This window comes from Mycteria americana, chromosome 1 (genome assembly GCF_035582795.1).
Source record: "Mycteria americana isolate JAX WOST 10 ecotype Jacksonville Zoo and Gardens chromosome 1, USCA_MyAme_1.0, whole genome shotgun sequence".
Lineage (NCBI taxonomy): Eukaryota > Metazoa > Chordata > Aves > Ciconiiformes > Ciconiidae > Mycteria > Mycteria americana.
The window spans coordinates 104,255,539-104,275,571 of NC_134365.1; the positions used below are offsets into that span (position 1 = coordinate 104,255,539).

The 20,033-nt window shown below is 37.2% G+C and overlaps 1 protein-coding gene across 8 annotated transcripts in view; it reads right to left on the reverse strand.

The window, feature by feature from the left end:
- Positions 1-2,792: 2,792 nt before the first annotated feature.
- DCAF6 (DDB1 and CUL4 associated factor 6) overlaps positions 2,793-20,033 on the reverse strand; it is a 90,694-nt gene continuing 73,453 nt past the window's right edge. For all 8 annotated transcript variants that reach the window (XM_075515789.1, XM_075515771.1, XM_075515823.1 and 5 more), the window contains 5 exons: positions 14,144-14,282; positions 9,131-9,287; positions 7,489-7,577; positions 4,855-4,960; positions 2,793-3,234 (listed from right to left, as the gene is read on the reverse strand). In XM_075515789.1, coding sequence (XP_075371904.1) covers positions 3,170-3,234; positions 4,855-4,960; positions 7,489-7,577; positions 9,131-9,287; positions 14,144-14,282 — 556 coding nt within the window. In that variant the 3' untranslated portion in view covers positions 2,793-3,169. The remainder of the gene's footprint in view (positions 3,235-4,854; positions 4,961-7,488; positions 7,578-9,130; positions 9,288-14,143; positions 14,283-20,033) is intronic.

The following is a 20,033-nucleotide window of genomic DNA, read 5'->3' on the forward strand; positions in this document are numbered from 1 at the left end:
CAAGTGTTGCATCACTACGGCAGTAATCAAATTAGCATGAGGTAGACATCCCCAGGTGGTTGTTTCTGCACCGAGGACACAGGCGTCTACGAATGCGGCACGAATGGTGGCACTAGAGGGAGCTCCTGCAGCATCACCCACCTCAAAGCCCCCAATCTCAAATCACACCCAGATCATAAGATTTGCTTCTAAAATGGTGAGGTTTTGGATAGTGGGTTGGTTTATTACTTATTTATTAACCTCTATGCACATTTGAATAACGTTTTCAAATTTTCTTTTGCTGCTACAAACTCTGGAAATTTACTAGTATCCCTCCTGCTCCTGCCAACAGTTCCTATTGCTGCATGGTTCTAGGAATTAAGACTTAGCCCCATTACCTGAATGTCTATAAAAAAAAAACCACCCAAACCCAAATACTATGGATATCTTAGTTTTAGAAAAACTGCTTCAAAAGCTTCACCAAAGTTTGAAAAATCTTCCAAATATTAAAGTTTTGCCCTTATTGATATTCAACCCTCCTTTTAATCAGTAAACCCACAGCTAAGCATCTGGAATTAAAGTTAATACTTAGCCTTTGAATAAATAAGAGACCTTTTGGGAATAATGTGCTTATTGGGGAACTCTGAAAAAAAGACATTTACAAGATTGTCGCTTTTGTTTTATATTGTATGCTCTTCGCTGGCAGTTGCTATGACTAAAGCAAAAGTGGTGGAAGCAGCTTTTTTATTTTTAGAAACAAAGACATCCACAGTGATGACTTATAAAACCTCTCTAGTGAAAACAAGAGTATCCTCTCCATATACTTACTTGAGAAAGGATTTGGTTTCAAAAGGCAAAAGTTAATAATTTCTAGATAAAAAGAGTCAGGCTTCTGTAGAAACACCGTGGTCATTCTTTTTGGAAGCAAGTACATCTCAAATGTCATCTACAGAGGACCTAACAGCTACATCAAACGTTGTGTTACTGTATTTCGTTCACAGAACTGCTCAGGACGCCTAGCTGTGGAAGAGGTCCACCATTGCAAGAGATGCCACACAGAACAGGAACACGGCTTTAGTCCTCTTACTGCTAACAGCTAAAGTAGAGCAGACAACCCTATATATACACTGAGTACACTATATATATTTACTGTACAGTTCTTTATAATCTAATGAGTATTCTGTTCTGTTATAAAAATTTAAGGCTAATTTACACGTGATAGTAAAATTACTCAGTGCAGTGCTATGAGCAGCAAGGCTTGAATAGTTCTAGACCACTGTGTTCCCCCCCTTCCCCAAATAAGTGTACCATAAAATCATAAAATATTCTGTCATGTCTTGCCAGTCTACAAATAGTTACCCAAAACGTTACATCAAGAGGAAAAACTAACGTTTTGCTCCCTTCTCCAACAAAGAGGCCACTTAGTCCTTCTCCTTGTGTAACCAGAAAAGACAAATACCCATATCAGCCGTTACTTTCACTCCATACCTTAACAAATAAACAACTTACCTTGACTTCTTTCACTTTCCCTTGCTCACAGGAGATACATTCTCAAATGCTTACCAGATTTCCATCCTCTGTTGCACCAACCTCCTCTGGGTGTGAAGCTTCCCCTTTTCCACAACGCTCCAGGGTTCCAAGACCTCCATTTTTCTCAGCACCCTCTGCCTCCAAAACCTTCTCTCCCCCACAGTTACTTTCTCCTTTCCTAAATTCACTTCCCTGAATCGCTTTCAATGCTTCTATACTTTGCTCTTCCTCAGTAATTTCCTATCTTAAAAAAAAAAAACCCAAAACAAAACCAAAACACCCTATCGATCTCCTCATACTTTTCCTCTCCCCTCATGTTATTCTTCCCTTGCCCAAGTATCTTCAGTTACTGCCATCTGAGTTCCATATAATTCCCATTTCTCTTCCCTCACAAATCTCTCTTCATCTCCTCAAATAGAAATAGAGAGAGATGGGAAAACTAAAACTGTGATTTATATGCCTTCCCCAAGCCCTTTCAGCCGGCCTGCATTGTGAATCAGGGTATCAGAATGTTCTGATAATGTTATTTTTCATTTGGTGTGGGAATTCTTTTTGTTGATGTAAGCAAAGTTTGTGAAGACTGTGTGATGAATGTATATTTTAATGAGAATAGGCTAATGAAGCCTCCAGTACCCTTTTCCACCTGGTTTAGAATTCTTCCCGGCACTCTGTAATTCCCGATGGAGCCTCTCAGCATCTGCCATCCTTGGCAAGAACAGCCACTAAGCAAAGCCGCTCTTCTTCCTGCTCTGCTTTCCTTCCTTCACTTCTTCTTCCTTATTGCCATCCAAAAATGTATGGAGGAAGGGTAGAGCCTGTTACACAGGCTGAACTGCCCTCCTTCCCAAATAATTACTCCTAGGAAGTAACGCACAGGAATTTTCAAATTCATGTTCCTTTGCACTACATTTTCTCTATTCTATATCCAATGGAAATTAAGATATATCTGCTGTTGTTGCAAAGAACGCATACTCATGGATCTATTAGTGAAACAGCTATTTCAGCAGCACTACAGATTCAAGCATGGAGAATGTGAAGTGGCACTATAGTGAGACTGATGGAGAGATAATTTTGCATATGTATGTGTGGGTTACGCCCATGGAAATGCAAGAACCAAGAGGAATGGGGTCAAAGTCACAGAGAATCCCAGTGCTCACTGTAAGAAATAATTGTATTTGTCACTTCACAAACATTGTAAGAAAGAATGCAAGTGAAGGCAGTAATGGGGTTATAGTTGCAAGGTGAAAAATCAATGGTTGCACAAAGAAAAAACACGAAACTACTTAAAACAACCAAATCTTTTAATTAGAAAGCAACAAACATGCAAACAGCAGGTATAGAAATTTATTTGAACCAACGTTTTTACTATAATGAAAGTTACTTTAAAACATTGATCCAAGCTCCCACATTTGCAGGTTAAGGAAAATATTGCACTTTGCATCTTCTAGCACCCCTCATACATGGCAAAACATTTTAAAAACATTTTTGCTTATTTTACTTGCACACTCTCCCAAAGTCATGCACACAGTCATTCAAAAACAAAAGGTTAGGTTATCCAAAAGCAATACCTTAGAATTGCACTAAAGCTCTGTAAGGAAAAATATAATTAATGTCTTATACAAATTCCATTAACGTCTAGGTGCTTGCACACAACTGCCGGTTACTCTTCATCTTCATTTTCATTTTCCTGACCAGATCCTTCTGATCTGTCACCTTCCAATCGATCTGTAAGACACAGAGATTTAGTAAAGAGAACCTCTGAAGTTTTCAGGGTTTGGTAAATATTTATAGCGTACTATCTCCCTGGGCTGTTACACAACACACAGTGGCTGTGAGTTATATGGCAGAAGAAAGTCAGTATGGACTGACAGCAGAGATCGTGTAGAAATGTTAGCACAAGAAAGGAGAACAGGAGAGAAGTCCTAAAGGATTTGCAGGCATAAAAGTGAAATTTGTGTAGAAGAGGAGAAACCTTGTAGTTGCTGACTGGCTGTCAGCACAGGAAAGATGAAGGCAAACATAATATTAAAAAGAGATGGTGAATACAAGGGATTGAAACACTGTTCTGGGGAGCTAAAACTAGAGTAGCTGCAGTTAGAAATTTGTATACTCCAGAAAACTGGGGAATCGCTATCTGTCACCGTATACATCAGAAAAAGTACCTTCTGATGTAAATGTTTAGAGGAAGGCAAATACAGAAATGTGTGAGGGAACATGATTGCCTCCAGACATATCACTCAAACACCACGCACAGTCAGAGTAAGAAATACTCCACACAGCCATAACACAGATTTTTGCTGAAACTGTTGTAAATCAAGTGCTGGGCAGTTCTTTGAGTATTTTACTCCAAAGAAATAATAACAAATGAAGAAAAAACCCAAACTAATATATTCATTTACAGCAGTGGTGACACACACCACTGGGCTGGATACAGGGGCATCCTCCTGGTGCTCTCATTCTCACAGATCAGCGAGAGGTAAAAGAGGAGCAGCAGCTGCTGCCAGGCAGAGCTTCCCTCCTTCCTCATCACTATAAGCCTACTCTGCTCAGCCAGTGCCGGAGTCCCTATATTCAGTATCTACAGTCACTTTCACCCTCATCTACAGTTCTGTTGGGTTTCCGCCCCATACGTCATACCAGCCTCCCAAAACTTCGTCTCCTTGCGTCCTACCCAGTATGATGTCTCTCCATTGTCCTACATCTTCAGTATTAACCCACTGCAGTCAGCTTCTTCAGCACTAACATCCAGGAACACCAGTTCCCAACAATTCTCCATGCAACCCCTCTTATCACCAGTTTCAGCCCCTAGCTCCTTTGCTGAAGGACATCCTAGTACTTACTGCCCCGGGAACAGCCGCCAGTGGCCTCCTTAATATCTCTCACACTCCTGTATCTTCATACCCTCCTTCATCCCCAGACAATTCCAAGCCCACAACGATAGTCAGTTTATCTTTCAACTCATTCCAGTCATCCCGAACAGCTTTCCCATCACACAGCACTCACCTTAAAGATCATTCCTTAGAAAAGAGAGTATTTTTCAACATCTAATTAGTACCTTACGAATAAACTATTTCAGGATGGATAGTGTGCTAACATCTAAAAATATATTTTGCTCTTTTCTTGCTCTTTGTTTTGAGGTAAAAAATAACAGCTGCAAAAATGTTGCAAGTCTCACACTAAAGAAGCAATTCCTAAGCTCTTCTGTTAAGAGACCCTTGAACAACCCTTAAATCTTCTCACCACCCCCAACTGTAGCCACAGACAGCTGAAGGTCTTGATGGTTCCCCAATCCATCTGCTATTTCATAGACCAATGTGGCGGACAAGCTCTTCAGAAGTCTCTCACCTGCTCTTATATGATTCAACGAAGCCAACATTCGTAACATAAAAGAAGCTGGAACAGTAATAGTGTTTCTGGTCTCTTCCAGCATTAATTCATTACGTGTTATAACCTGGAGGCAGGGAAGGGGAAAAAACAGCATCAAAAATAAACATGAAATTGTACTACATCAATATTGTTTTGTAGATACAAAGTTCCTATGCAAAAGGCATTTATAGAGTCCAAAATTACAATAAGGGAGCAATATTTTAGTAATTACTATCGAATACAGTTATACCAGTTGCATGTGGTAAGAAAAGTCAGACAGTGGACTCTGCCTACAGATATATAATTGGCTATCTAAACAATATTCTATAGTAAGATCATCATTCCGTTGTCCACATGCATGGTAGATATTAAGATGAGCAACTGGGAAAAACTTTTGGAAATGAGATCTTGCACGAAGTAAGGAGGAATGATGAGAGAAAGTACTGTTACAGATGGCAACTGTTGTAGAGAACAAAGTGCTAGCACCAGCGCTGGCCAAGAATGTGGGAAGGAAAAGAGATGAGGTTACCCTAAACTCCTACCTTCATGCTGCTTGAAAGTTTTGGAGAAAATCCAAGGAACACAAGCAATTACTCTATCCCAGTTCAGGAACATTCTTCAGCTCCATAATTCTTTCTAAACAGATCTATAGCTTGCCTCTAAATGACTTGAAAGAGCCAGCTCCTACTGTCTTAGTTTTAAGGGAAAAAAAAATCACTAATGAATATTTTTAGCTCTTTTGCCTCCTTCCTTCCTTGTGGTAGTTCCTTGCCATCCTTCTTGCTTTGATGTTAAGTTCTAATCCCACACCTTAGCTTGTCTCTCAGCTTTCAGACTACGTTCTTTCATTATCGCTAAGGATAAAAATGTCTTTAGGTGGAGACAAGCTCTGACCATTATTCAGTCCTTCCTCCCAGATCAGCTGCTGTAAGGCAGGAAAATAATGCACGCCTCTTCCTCCCCGAGACTCCTTCTCAAGCCTGTTCCTCTTGTGAGGAACATGTTCTTGCAAATGTCTGCGGTGGCCTTCTAGCCAAATCAAAGCGCCTCTTTTCTGCCATTCTCATCTGTTTACCAGGAACTTTGCACAGGTCATCACTCCCTAAATGAAGCAAACTGAGAAGACAGCAGGCTGCCACTTTTTTCCTCTTTCACCTCCTATTTCTCCAGTGCATCATTAGTAACACCCTTTTGACAGCCTGCTTCTGATGCTTTTTCTCTATTCAGAGATTTGTTCCCATCCCCGCTGTCTTTCCCTATTCACCAAGGTCATGGCCTCTCTTAATTGTAAATACAGTTCTACATCTATACTGAGCTTTCCCCAAACACAATGCTTCCTCCCTAGACCTTCCCTTCCATGGAAAAAGTCAGTTCAGGTCTCTTGGACACTTACTCTAGCCAAACTTAACATGGTGAAAACTATTTGATTGCTATAAACCTGTCCTGTCCTCTACATAGGTATTTCAATATGAGGATTAAATTAAAAAAACATGTAAAATTACAAACCATACTGCAGTCAAATTTTCTGTAAGTTCTACATTTTTTATTAAAGAAAAAAATAATTAAATCTCTAAATACTTTGTTATTAATTAAAATTAGGTGACAAAAGAATCAGTACAATAATTACTTTTAACACACATTTCTATTTAGCCATCTTTCTAAACCCTGAAGGCTCCAAAACACATCATAGATTAAAATTATCATACAATATACACAGAAGTGTCACTTCACCCAGTGTTACTTCTGCTAAAATAATGGGAAAGGTTCAAAAATCACAAGTGGATAGTTTGGGTTTTTTTAGGGGAATGGGGTGGCTAAGGGTTGTGGGTTTCTGTTTGTTTTAAATATATGTGGCACTAATACAGAGAAATAATAACTGAAAAAAACCCAGGCTACTATATCCCTGCTGTCCAAGAGTTTGCACAAAAAACCCCCAAACCACCCCACAACCAAATTTGTCCTGATACATTACTTACAGAAAAACATCTGACGTTTTAATACAGTTTTATGTAAAACACTAAAATAGGATTATTCAGCAGTCAACTATATGATCATAGGCTAGTTGCTAGGTACATTGTTATTGCTTTGGGGGTATGAAAACAATGGGTTACATAACTTTACATACAGACTTTTATAACTGATTGGGCTTGCAATGTTTGCTTTATTCCATGAAGTTCCCAATTTGCAATCTTAACCTTAACTCCCCCTTTTATGCCACAGAATATTTCATAGGATTGATTTTTGCACTCCCTGTTCTTCTGTATATGATTTTATTTCCTTCAGTTAATTTATTTAAGGACAACCACTACCTTCATTTCTAATTCCTGCCAGTTTTCCTTTTATAGCTGACTGTTCATAATTTTTCCAACTTCTTTCATGTACATAATACCATATCATATCATATAATTTCTAGGAGAGTTAATGAAATACAAAGTGCCTCTGCGTGCTGCCAATGATACGGAAGTTAGCTATTATAAAGGGCAGGTTTTTATTTGTAGCTCATTTGTTGAACATTAAATAACTCTGTTAATTCCATATCAGTAATTTACACCAAAGGCTTTTATAGAATTGGAAGATGTGACATTACTGTGAAAAAGGAGGAAAGGTTCTTACCTCATCTGCAAGTTTTCTGTTAAAAATCTTGGATTCTTCCAATGGTGACCAAATTTTTATATCATAATCGATTCCCGAAGAGGCCAGAACTAGAAGTAATAGTAATTCTAAATTAAGTGTGTTATGTCTTTACCAGTATTTTCTGCACTTAACTGGAGTTGAAGAAAAATACTTCACTTGAAGCATTTACTTGCAAATGTCAGTTCCCCTGCTGAACATAGAGCTATGTAATTACTAAGTCTCCATATGAGATTTGAGCTATAGATTATACATTTTTGAATATATATATATGAAGAACACACATGCAAACATCAAGAGCCTCCTTTTTTAAATTAAAAAAAAAGCACCACGATATACATAAGATAGGAGCAGAAAGTAAGAACAAACCCAGCCACTACTAATATATTTCTGCTGATGCCCTGATAAGTATATGCATTAATAACAAAGCCTTAGGATGTGTAGACCCAGATACAAAGACAGAAGCAAGATAATTTCAAACATATTTTGACATTTGATAATTTCAGTGTATTTCATGTAAATTTATTTGATATTAAATATAAAGAAGCAATGGATGTTCTTATAAACACTTGCTAAAATATGGATAACAAAGTTGCAGAACATTCTCTAGATGGTTGCACAAAACGACGATGGGAATAAAAATTCCATAGAAAGATCTGTACAAGATTAACTGTCCTACAAGTAGGATGACCTCTTCATTACATTTTCAGTGTGTGACAGGGAGACAGTCATACTCCATCAAGAAATCAGTAAAGCTACAGGGCATTTTGCAAGGTGCTTCCAAAGGAAGTGTCCAACCTAGCCACACACTCCAGACATGTATAGGAACACAATTTCAATTAAGGATTGAAAAGTTCAAGGCTTATCCAATGTAGGGCAGTATTCCATGTTTCCACAAACTGTCAAAAAAACCCCAGCCTCTTCTGGTATTATTGTAACTTTATTTGCTTATTTATTTACAGCTCACTGTTACTCTACAGCCATGTAAGCTACGAAAAAAGAAATAACACGAATACTTTCTTTGGCTGTGTCAGAAGCTGCAGAATGGTTCAGATTTTCCATCTACGTGTCAGATGACATATGATTCCTTCTACTACTTTGGTCCATCTTTTCTATAAATATTTTCCCATAAATACAAATTATTAGAATTTCTGTGGATTATATTGATCCTTCTGATCTCACAAAGCCAGTGAGACTGAGACACCCACTTCACTCAATTTATTGAACAGAGCCAAGTAGAGACCAGATTCCAATATCAACTCCCAAAGTGTTGCTGGCATTTCAGTGACCCCATATTTCCCTCATTAGTGTCACGGAAAACATTTAATGTATTGAGGGGAGCAAGAAATGGAGATTCTTCTTATTACATCTTAACTTTCTATAAATACTGTGTCAGTAACGTTTTCATTCCAAGACGTTATTGAGTAAGGAGGGGTTTAAGGGCCAAAGGTCATTAGTAAAAGACAAAATTAAAAGCAGTATTCTCTAATTTACCTGGGAAAAAATGAGCAATAGTTCATTAATCATTACAATGATCTATTGAGCAAAGAATTTAAGATTGAGCTTTAAAATGCTTTACTAAAGATAACCTCAACATGCAGACTGTGAAAAATGATCATCTTACTTGGGTCAAATGGATGAGGCTGAAGACAGTTCACCACATGATTATCAGCTTCCAGCAGCATGAGATGTTCAGCAGTATGTCGATCCCATATAAAAATATGGCCACAGTCTGAACCACTCATGACAAAGTTAGATCCCCAAAAATTGGCTTCCTTTATCTGCAGTAAAAAAAAAATTGACAATTACTTTATAAGACTAGCTTGGAAGGCACATGAAGGAGTATACTCCCATTTCTGCAATAACACTGCCTCTGAAGTAAGAACTCTGCAAGTGCAGAAACAACATTTAAGAAAATTTGAATAATTGAAATTTAAGAAACAAAATTAAAGAAAAATTCTCAAAAAAAGAAAATTCAGAGGGTTAAAGATCTCCAGAGCCAAGTGGCTGCTAACAGAAAAAGAGAGAGGAGTTGGGGCAGACTGAGCAGTTTGGAAATAAATAAGATGACAGCAGATGTGTCACTTTCCGAAGTGACTGAAGGGTATTGCAGAAAGACCCAAGGTCCTTGAGAAGGCTTCCAGAAAACCGGCCACCTCTCACCGCAACTGTATAGTTTGTGGCAGTGCCTCACAGTCAGTGGAGGGATGCAGACAGCGTGCACTTGGGCTGTTCCCTTCTGGCACCTTCTCCAGAAAGCTCTGGCAGCGCTCTGGGAGGCTGACGGAAGGCTTCCTTTGGAGCAGGGGGACCGTCTCAGCAGAGATGGCAAAGGCTTCCTGTCGCATTCTGCCTTTCTTCCCCTGCCATCAACGCACAGCCTCTGCTCCTTCTCTCCACGCGATGAAGAGAGGAACAACACCCCCCGGGTGAAAGGAAAAGGGGGGTTTTAGGGAACAGTATGCTTATGCTTTAGGCTAGTATACTATATAATGGTTTATTACATCATCTATTTCCCTTTCCTTGTGTGAAGTGCTGTAATTCAGGAGGTATTTAAATGCCTTAAGCTCCATAAATACCTGTGGCTCATCAGCATCGTTGTTCTGGATACACATTTGCTAACAATGCTCAGAACACTTTTCTAATGAAGTGACCATCTCTCCCCTCAAAATGACTAGACTGTCTTGCCCCTGACTCTAAGAATTAAGGAAAATAGCAGCTACAGTCAATGACAAGATAGCTGGCTTGACCTGTACTTGACTTGAAAAAGTCTTTGGGAGACAAGCGAGTAGATAAATCTGCATTTTTTTCTCCTCTTTGTTCCCATCCCTCTCTCCAAAACGTGGTAATGTCATAAGAATAATGTATTATCTGATAATCATTTATACATATTAGTTATATTTTTGCATGGATTCATATATTTATTATTTATGTTAGACTATACTATTTATTTCTTAAACATTATTTATTTATAAATAACTACTTGTATAGTAAATGCTGTATTATTTATTAATTGTGTATTTACTGATTCAGCGGGAAAACCCAGACTCCTTGAGTGTTTCACAGATCTGCAATCTCATCAGTTTTGGAACTGAAGGCAGCTGAAGCAGTCTGTCCTATGAAACAGAGTAGTGTTACAATGAAAATGATCATGTAAATGACAGAGAAATTGCAGGCCAGGAAAAAGTGGCAGTGGTATCAGGTATCCATTTCCTTGAAATATAATGTTGATATTATTCTACACCTGTTACATTCAAGAAACCCTCATGATTACAGCCTGAAAGAACGTGGCTTATTCAATTTCTGAGCCAAAAAAAGCCACCCTAGAATATTTTTTTCAAGAAGCAACTATTAGGTTTGTTTAGTGTAGAATAATCTTTCCATGCCAAGGCCTCTCTTGCCCTCTCTTCCTAAAAAGATGTAACTCAAACGAAGCCAAACAGTTAGTCTGAGCAGACAAGAATGGGTCAATTCCTTCACTAATGATTAGAATCTTCTTCAGAAATCACTTCTGATTTTATTCAGAGTAAGACATCAAAATAACTATTGTTAAGCTTTTTAAAATAGGAACAGGCTAGGCAGCAGTAGCTCTCTCCATTGCTGTCCTACATCATCTACAGGGTGAGAGGTTAGATGGGGTGGCAGAGGGAGGAGGGACATTGCTTCAAGAACAGTCAAAACTCAATCACAAGATGTGAGCTGAAAGCTTCACAACAGTCCCATGTTTGTGCTGGAGAAAAGAGTCTGGAAGTTAAAAACGTAATCCTACACACAAGATTACACTTTAAACAGTTACCAGTACCTCTTACAAACTCTTTAACTTGACATACGCCGGGCAAAAGAGATACCTGTGTAAACAGAAGTTTCCTACGCAGCAGCTTTTCAGACTTCACATAGATGATGTCCAATGTTTGAAGTTTCACATAAAATAATTTCCTAATTTTTGGTATGTAAGAGTATGTCCAGCATAAGGGACAGAATTTTAAATTTGAGGCCATTTGCACGGAATCCTACTATGGAATTATTTTCCAAGTAACGCATCATAATAAAGCTCTGAAGAGGACAGTGCCTGCATCCTTATCTTTCTTTTAGCATGGTTTTCTCAGAAAATGCACTGGAGAAAAGGACAGAGACATTGTCTTGCTCTGTGCTTTGCTCCAGCTATCTTGATTTAAAAATCACCATGATAAAAAATCATATTAGTAAGCTGAACCCTTATGGCTGTTAAAAATATGTACTTTATTTCCAGTATGAGTATGTCCAGTTTTAAATTTCACACTTGCTAGATCTTTTCCTATAGAATATGTACCAATGACTGCAGTCAGTGCAATAAAGTCATCCTGATGTCTAAAAATAAGCCAGAGAAACTGCATTCCTGGATTCTATAGTGAAAGATGTTTCTCCAATATATTCACCTTTTGGCAGCTTTTGTCTTATAGGTCTCTTAATATGTATTTTTTACTATCCTGTTAGAAGTACATCTAACTTATCTCCAATAATAAATAACTTTATATTTTAATTCTCAATTACGACTTCTTCCCGCTTCCTTTGTATTCTCTTACATAACTGCTGATTTTACATTTGTAATATTCATAAAACCTAATTTTAGCACCACATAAATTAACAGAATTGAAATTCACATTTAAAAATTTTGTTTTCAAACTCATACACACACTCAATTCTACTGTATGCATACACAACTTATCCCATTTATTAGGTATGCACAGATGCTCTAGTCAAGAAAAGTTTCTTTAAAGCCAGTATTTTAAAAGGGGGACTTGAGACTTGGGGTGAGTGAAATAGAGGAAGAATGGCATATATGTGAAAGGAGGTAAGACTAGGACTGGAGGGAAAAATAGTGAGGAAGAGACAGGAGAGACAGAACTGACAAAAGACAAATTTTGAAGAAAAAGAAAGGGATTTGGGGCTCACAAGAGTGTTTTTTCCTCCAAGAGCTGGAGAGAAACAAGATATCCCACCCCCCATCATTCCACTACCATCTCACCCCCTGCTGCCATACTTTCAGGTCTGTTTCATGAAAAAACGGTAACACCCAATGACATCATTCGAGTGGTTACATGGCAGGGATTTGTGTGCTGGACCTAAAAATGTTCCAACCCTGCCAATGGTGCAAGAAAACACCAGTATAATGCTACTTATCTTTTGCTTTCTGACAACATAAGAATCACGCTTAAAATATGCTTATTAAAAAAATTGTAAGATTGCCAAATTAAGTTCTCAAAAGTAAGGAAGTACCAGAATTATTCAGTTTGCCTACATAACCTTAATTCACTCTCCTTATATATCTATATAGATATATGTATTAAAATAGTTCATGTTCATGTAATTGACAAGACAACTTTATTCCTGGGCGGCTCAGGTGTATAGGAAACAAGACCTCTCTAAGCTGTCTCCTTTACAAATTTAAAAAAGAAATACCATCAGCCCTCGCCTTGCAGGAAAGAGGGTATTGATCAAAAAAAAAATTAAAATTAAGTTGGCCACCATAGAAACCAAGAGGAAAAATTACATCATCTTCCATTGTGTGCATTCCTCGTCATGGGTACTCATGTGAAACAAAAGCAAAAACACCAACACACATCCCAAAGAAAGCAAACAACAAAATCCTTTAAATAATCTGTATAATAAGACATACGCAGATGGAGACTGAATTAAGACCGCTTAGGCAAGCTTAGTTTTAATATCGCCTAACTACAAAGTGCTGGATGCTATGACTTTTAAACTAATGGGGTTTTGAGCAATTAAAATTAATTTCTGAAATACAGTGCAAAACTCATTAATCAGAATTTATTCTAAGCCTTGTTGCTTATGTAGACTGAAATGTGCCTTTACTGAAGCATTTTCCCCCAGTGTAATCAAATTCATTCACACAAACTCTAGAAAATTGCTTTTGGAGATAGAGGGACTACTCCTCAGATCATCTGCAAAATAATACACCTGCTACTCCTACAAAATACCACCTAGTACTCAGAACTTTACATCTTCAAAATACTGTAAAAAGCAAAAAAAGAAATAGCAAGGAAAACAGCATTTGTTTCTCATGCACCACTGCTTCACAAACACAGTAAGTGCATTTTTCTTAAAATACAGTATTTTGTATGAAAAAGACAGAGCATCTAGCAGTTAGGTTATGATTTAATAACTACCACTATTTCCTTTTTTTAAAATCAGAGATGTCAAAGCTCTTCAAAATAATGATTTAATCCTCGCTTTCCCTTCCAAGCTGTTCAAAATTATTATTTAACCTTTACCTTTAAAGAGCCTGGAAGGGAAAGCGAGGATTAAATCATAATTTTAAAGGCAGGCACGTTTTATATCACTTAAGCTGACAGGCAAAATGAAAAAATTGTTAAGAAAAATACCCAAGATTTCAAAGAAAGTTAAGAGGAGAGAGTCTTAAACTCAAGAAAACTTAAATGCCTAACATGGTGACACATGAGTCACGCTAATTTTAATTTTAATTTAGAGCAAATTATATGGCTTCCAACTGAAAATACAAGAAAAAGTGCTTACAATACATTACAATATCCTTTTTGGCAAGCATATCAATGTAGCAGCTACACTGATTCAGTCCATAAAATCTTTACAGTTCCCAGAACAGACAAAGAGTTTGTACCATTGTTCGGGAGTTCCGATGACCTTTATAAACCATCTTTATTAAAGGACGTCTAATATTCAACGTTTCCAGTTCTTCCATTTCTTTTCTTTCTTTCCTCCTTCTGAAGAGCTCCTGAATGCGGGCAACAGCAGATCGTCTATAAATTGCAGACAAAGAGAACACTACTGAAGTCCATCTCTAAACACTGAAATGGGCTATCAAAAAGGACTATAAAATAATAATTAGGCACTCAAACACACTCTCCATAAGTTTGGAACAGACATCAACATTATCCCAAATGTAAAATTACAGACTTTAATTTCTTCCATCCTGGCTTAGAACAAGAATAGCATGCAAGACAGTGGAATGTCAAGTGATGCAACATTTATTCCCTCTCTGAAGAACAAACTTCAGCTGTTGGCAAAATTCACATGCTATTTTATTCTTCAGTGCTAGGGATATCCTCCACCCATAATGAGGTAGCAAAATTCTGAAGTGAAAAAATCTATGCCAAAACAGAAGGTTTTAAAATTTAAAAGTTATTAAGGATCTAGTGCGCCTTCCAGTTTGATTTGGGTTTTCCCCAAATTTTTGTCCAATGTATTTCTCTTCACTATTTCTGTATGACAAGAATCAAGATTTAGACAGCTTTAAAAAAGTTCCTACTAAGGCAAGAGATTATTTGAGATCAATTATGGTAGCAACTATCCCATACGTTAGAAGTGAGGGATACAGCTGAAGATTTCCTAGAATAACAGAGAAAAATTAACTAAATTATACATTTTGTTTTGTGAATGTTTCCCAGGAATCTACTTTTTGATTAATCTGTGAAAAGACCCTGGTGCCAAATTTTTCGTGTTTAACTCTTAAGTTTGCAGATCCCCATAATTCCACCTATAACCAAACTATCACTTCCCAACACCTGCACCTAACTCTTTTTCTTCTTTTATTCCATGTCAGAATTGCTATTAAATTGAGGTCCTGAACACAGTCCAAGGGGAAAGTCACTCTCAAGAAGGAGCAGGTACAGATTTTAGCAGAATGCAAGGAGTCAAACTATTACAGGAATTTATATGATCCTGAAAAGTAAACTGAGCCAGAGCTGAATATATTTGCAACCTCAGTACACTGCTACCAGAAAGCTAGTAAGCTGAATTGGTCCACTAGTAATGTGGTATGGTGTTTTAGTCACTGATCCTGGAGACTCTTGCAACAAGTCCTCTTTTCCAGAAAAAACCCCACCAGATCTATCTCATAACTAATTCTCTCAGCCAGTGGTCTGCTTAGATTTTTGTTTCATTTTTGTCATAGGAGAATGTTGGACCAAAAAAATTAAGGTAAAGTAAGTGTTATCCTACAGCTAGGCAAAGAAGGAAAATGAATGCAAGTAATGAGTCATTAATACAGATTAAAAAAAAACCCAAACCAAAAACCAAAAAAACCCACCCTCCCCCAAAAAACCAAACCAAAACAAAAACCCCCACCCAAACAAACCACAAACTGTCATACTAAGACAGATCATCTAATACAGCTAAGCTTTTAAAAGATATTTTAATACTTATTTTTTATAGAAACTAGAAGAGATTTGTAAGCACTAACCAACAGATCCACTTAACAGTGGACTATTTATTATAATTCATTTGTTAGAAGTTTGTCTAGCAAACAATCCCAGAAAAAAATAGACTACTACTACTCCTTTGTGAAAGTTTTCTATCCCCTCAAAATGTCATATCTAGGCAATTTTCTAGTTCCTCTTTCTTATACTACACCAAATAAATATACTGTATTGGTTAGTCCTTCTAATATATGGAGTCTCAACTTTAATCTTCAACAGATTTAAGAAGCGGGTTCTTCACAAAGTCTTCATACAATGAAGGACAAAAGAGAAGCCCATGTTCTTCATCTACTGTGCTTTAAAGATCACAGAATTATTCTCCTCACCAGTTTACTTCTATGTGAAGGAAAAAGAAGGATGGCATATATATGATAGGCTACATAAAACACTTACAGAAACTTTAAACAATTATTTGTACATATTTGGTTTTGTACGTGTTTTTAAAAAAAGATGGGTTTTGTGTGAGAAAGTAAAAGTAAAATCATGTAGTAACAACTGCTCTGCCACCAACCCCACCAGTGATCACACAGCTTTGGAAACAGTACACACAGCTCTTCAGCACAGGAAGACCCTTTTGGTTTCAGAAGCACACCTGCTAGCCTTACACCTATCACTTACTATGATTGCTATTTGTGTTTCCGGTGTATTTATCCACATTAATTAATTAATAAAAGATGTTCAGTGGAAAAGCTAAGTTAAACGTCAGTAGCATTGACAAAGCGGTAGACTTGTCTAGCTCTTTCAGAAGGGTTACTTGCAGTAACTGCAGATAGCAGTAACAAGTCTTGGGAGGAGAAGATGGTATTAAAGTAACTAATTGGTAACACAAAGTAGTTTCTTGCATAATTTTTCATCTTTGCATCTCTAGAAAAATTCATCTCCTTATCTAAATTCCCTTAGACTTGAATGCAGACGTTACAAAAAATCCTCAAGACTATTCAGCAGTCAGAATCATGCATTTTTAAATAAAAGCAGAAGCACAGAAGCTTTTGGTAAAAACTGTCTTTCAACTAAATTCAGCTCTGAATTTGAAATCCTGATTTTGGGTCTTATTTTAAAAGGCATGAATGGATTGATATTTAGTTACCTTGTAAAGTCGATGATTACCTTCAACAGGGAGAATGCAGCCAAGCACACATGGCTATAAATGTGATACTGTTATCGGGCACTCTAGTAACATACTGCTAAAAGCAGGAACCTGGCAGAGGCAAATCTTCTTCAGAAAAGATAAATATGAGCCCAATCTAATGACCTTTCAGAACAAAGAACACTACAGGAAAAAGGATTCTCTCTGAGAGGTATTACTTTTCCATAACTAGAGATTTTCTATACATTTTTTAAGTCACGCAAAAGACAATTTAAAAAATCCAACATATTTGTTTTCGTGGGTTTTTAATTTTCATTGTTTATGTGCCAACATAAACTTAGTAGCCTAATCACTTGGAGCATCAGCAGGTACAGAAGCAAGCTGTGCAATTAGTCCTGTTCTGAAGTTCAGCCTAAGCTAAGCCTGACTGTGAGCTGCTGCTTCCCTTCCAAACTGTGTACTCTTCCAAGCACAAAGTGTCAGATAATGAAATTTATGCACGTTGTGTTGGCACTCCTCAGGCAACTCCATCAATTGATACAGTTGTATTATGTACTCACATTCAGGCATCAAATAATGAAGATGCCTGAGAAATGTTGGATATAATTAATGTTATTAATTTTATGGTACAGAAAAACGTTAGGTCTTGTAAAGCCAGTGAAACTGAACTTTATTTTAGTTAAGCCCTTATACCGCAGGTAGTGCTCTGACTTCAGCATAATTCAGTACTACAGTCTGGTCTGCAGGTATAAAGCCTTTTTAAGTGTGTTTTGCCAAATTTTGTGGTACCTTAGTGCAGTATCTTACAATGAAGTTGGTGTGTGTAGTCTTAGTAAGATTGAACCCAAGATAATGTATGGTACTTTCATTACTTCAATGGAGTGTGCCTTGTGGAAAGATAATTTTTAAATATTACTTCCAAAAGTAAGAATATAGACATGAACCAGAGCACAACTTTTCTCCTTATGATCAGCCAGGTTGGAAGTCTTCAGAGTCAATTGTTGTAAACTTTAATTGTCAAAAGCCCGTTTAAATTAAGCCCTAGCTGAGTGGAATAGGGATTAGAAGTGAAGTCATTATATTCTTTCAATTAGACATAGGTTCAAAAGAAAAAACCAAAACCCAAAACCACAAAAACCCTCGGATGCAGACCAATCCACAGCTATGTATTATACATAGAGAGAAATGGAAAAGATGTAAACATTTAAGTTAAGCCTTAAAAAAAAAAAAAAAAAAAAAAATTGTCACATAGGGCATTTTCTGTATGTTTAGAAATTCTGAAGTATAATAAGGGTTTTTTTAACAAAAATCTATGCAATTTGCACAATTAAATTACTAGTGTGTTTGTTAAAGCACAGTATGTCACATATTGCTCTTTAAAAAAATTTTTTTTGAGAGAGAGAGCTGCAGACCTCCGTTTCCAATCTGTGTTGCTCAACAATTCCTGGCTAACTAGTCCTGCATGTTTTAAAACAACTATGCTCATCTACTAGTTAGAAGAGAGACAGTCAAAATCAAAGATAAGTTTTTCAAAAGAGGGAGAACTGAACAATTACCCATCAACTGAATCTATAAACAATCTACAGGAATTCTGCTACAAACTTTGTTCCACTAGAGATCCGATGTAGTGGCTGCCATAAAATTAATCTGGTACCCTAGATAACCCTGCTTCTTCCAAACACCATTATCGCAGACTGATCGTCTCATGATCTAGGCTGCACCAGCTGGCTGTAAAGCTCATGTGTACTCGCTTCCTTTTTCCATCCCTCTTGTCTCAGCTCTGTATTGAGCTCACTATTGATTCCTCCAGTATTAAGGATTTTTGTCACTTCTTAAGTTTCCAAATTTACTTACACACAGACAAACACTGTCTCTTTTTGCTAAGTACCAGAAACCCTGGTTCCTTCTCTTCTGCTCTTTCAAGTTAAGATATTTTTTTTCCCCTCTTGTTGCTGTCTTCTCATTTGAACTATTTTCCCTATCCAAAACAACTGCAGGGAACCCAAGGCTTATAACCATTAATTTAGAATCTATTTTTCTGATGCCTTATGGTCATTTCTTTGTTGACCATGTAGAGGAATCCAGCTGCCAGCTACCATGCTCCTGCCCAAGAATTCCAACCACGTGTCTTAACAAGCTGGCTATCATCACCAAAGTCAAATCCAGCTCAGAAAGGTGACTAATTAATAAGCCATTGTACTGGTCTTTACCTCACCCAAGAGTTCTCTCACTATTTTACCCTTCTGATTTTCTCCCCCATCCCACTGGGGGAAAGTGAGCGAGCAGCTGCGTGGGGCTGAACTGCCTGCCGAGGTTAACCCACAACCACCATATTAAAATAGATCCCTTTTCTAAATATCAAGATTTGATTATATTTCTGACTTTAATTACCAAATACCTATGTTCCTTTAGAACCCTCTGAACCTATGGAAGAGATTTACTACTGCTGTCAAGTTTCAACCATTAAGATAGCTCAAAAACTAGGACAAAACCATCACGTTAACAGCACATTGACTCTACCTTAAAGCCCAAGTTATTTCACTGCTGATCATATAAAAATAAATGTTTACTGTAATTTCCCAGCCTTCCAACACAATCAATGTTTCAACTATTCTCAGCTACAAAACATTTTTAAAATTTTCACCTGATATGCTGCAGAATGACAATAAAAATCAGAGAAAAATATACTGATAAAAAATTCTGTGCTGAATGCATCATTCATTTTTATATTAAACTTATAGCAATATGAAACAAATATTCCCATGGGCTGTGCTGGAGAGCTAAAGAACTCCATGGTAAGCATGTTTAATATAGAAAGAATCGCTCTTGTGAAATTTAAAGTACAAAAAGTACACAGATTCCTGAGCCTTTAAGAAAGTTGCCAAGTTAAATCCATGTATTCCAATTGCAGCTAAGATTAGAATATAAGACAAAGAAATACAGGTCTGCGCTATTTTCCTGTAAGCATTTAAAATATAGGACTTAGCCTAAGTCTTTAAGAAACCACATCCTGAGTCTTTTCCTTTCCAGCCACACAAAGCCAAGATGTTAATTTGCATCATTAGAATTATGTTGTGCCATTTCCCCTATATATAGCCTTTGGCATTAAATCAGAGTAGATAGTTTCTCCCTCTTATGGCATGTGGCCAAACACAATTGCCCAAATTGCCTTATATGTTCTTATAATTCATTCACTCAAGTATTTC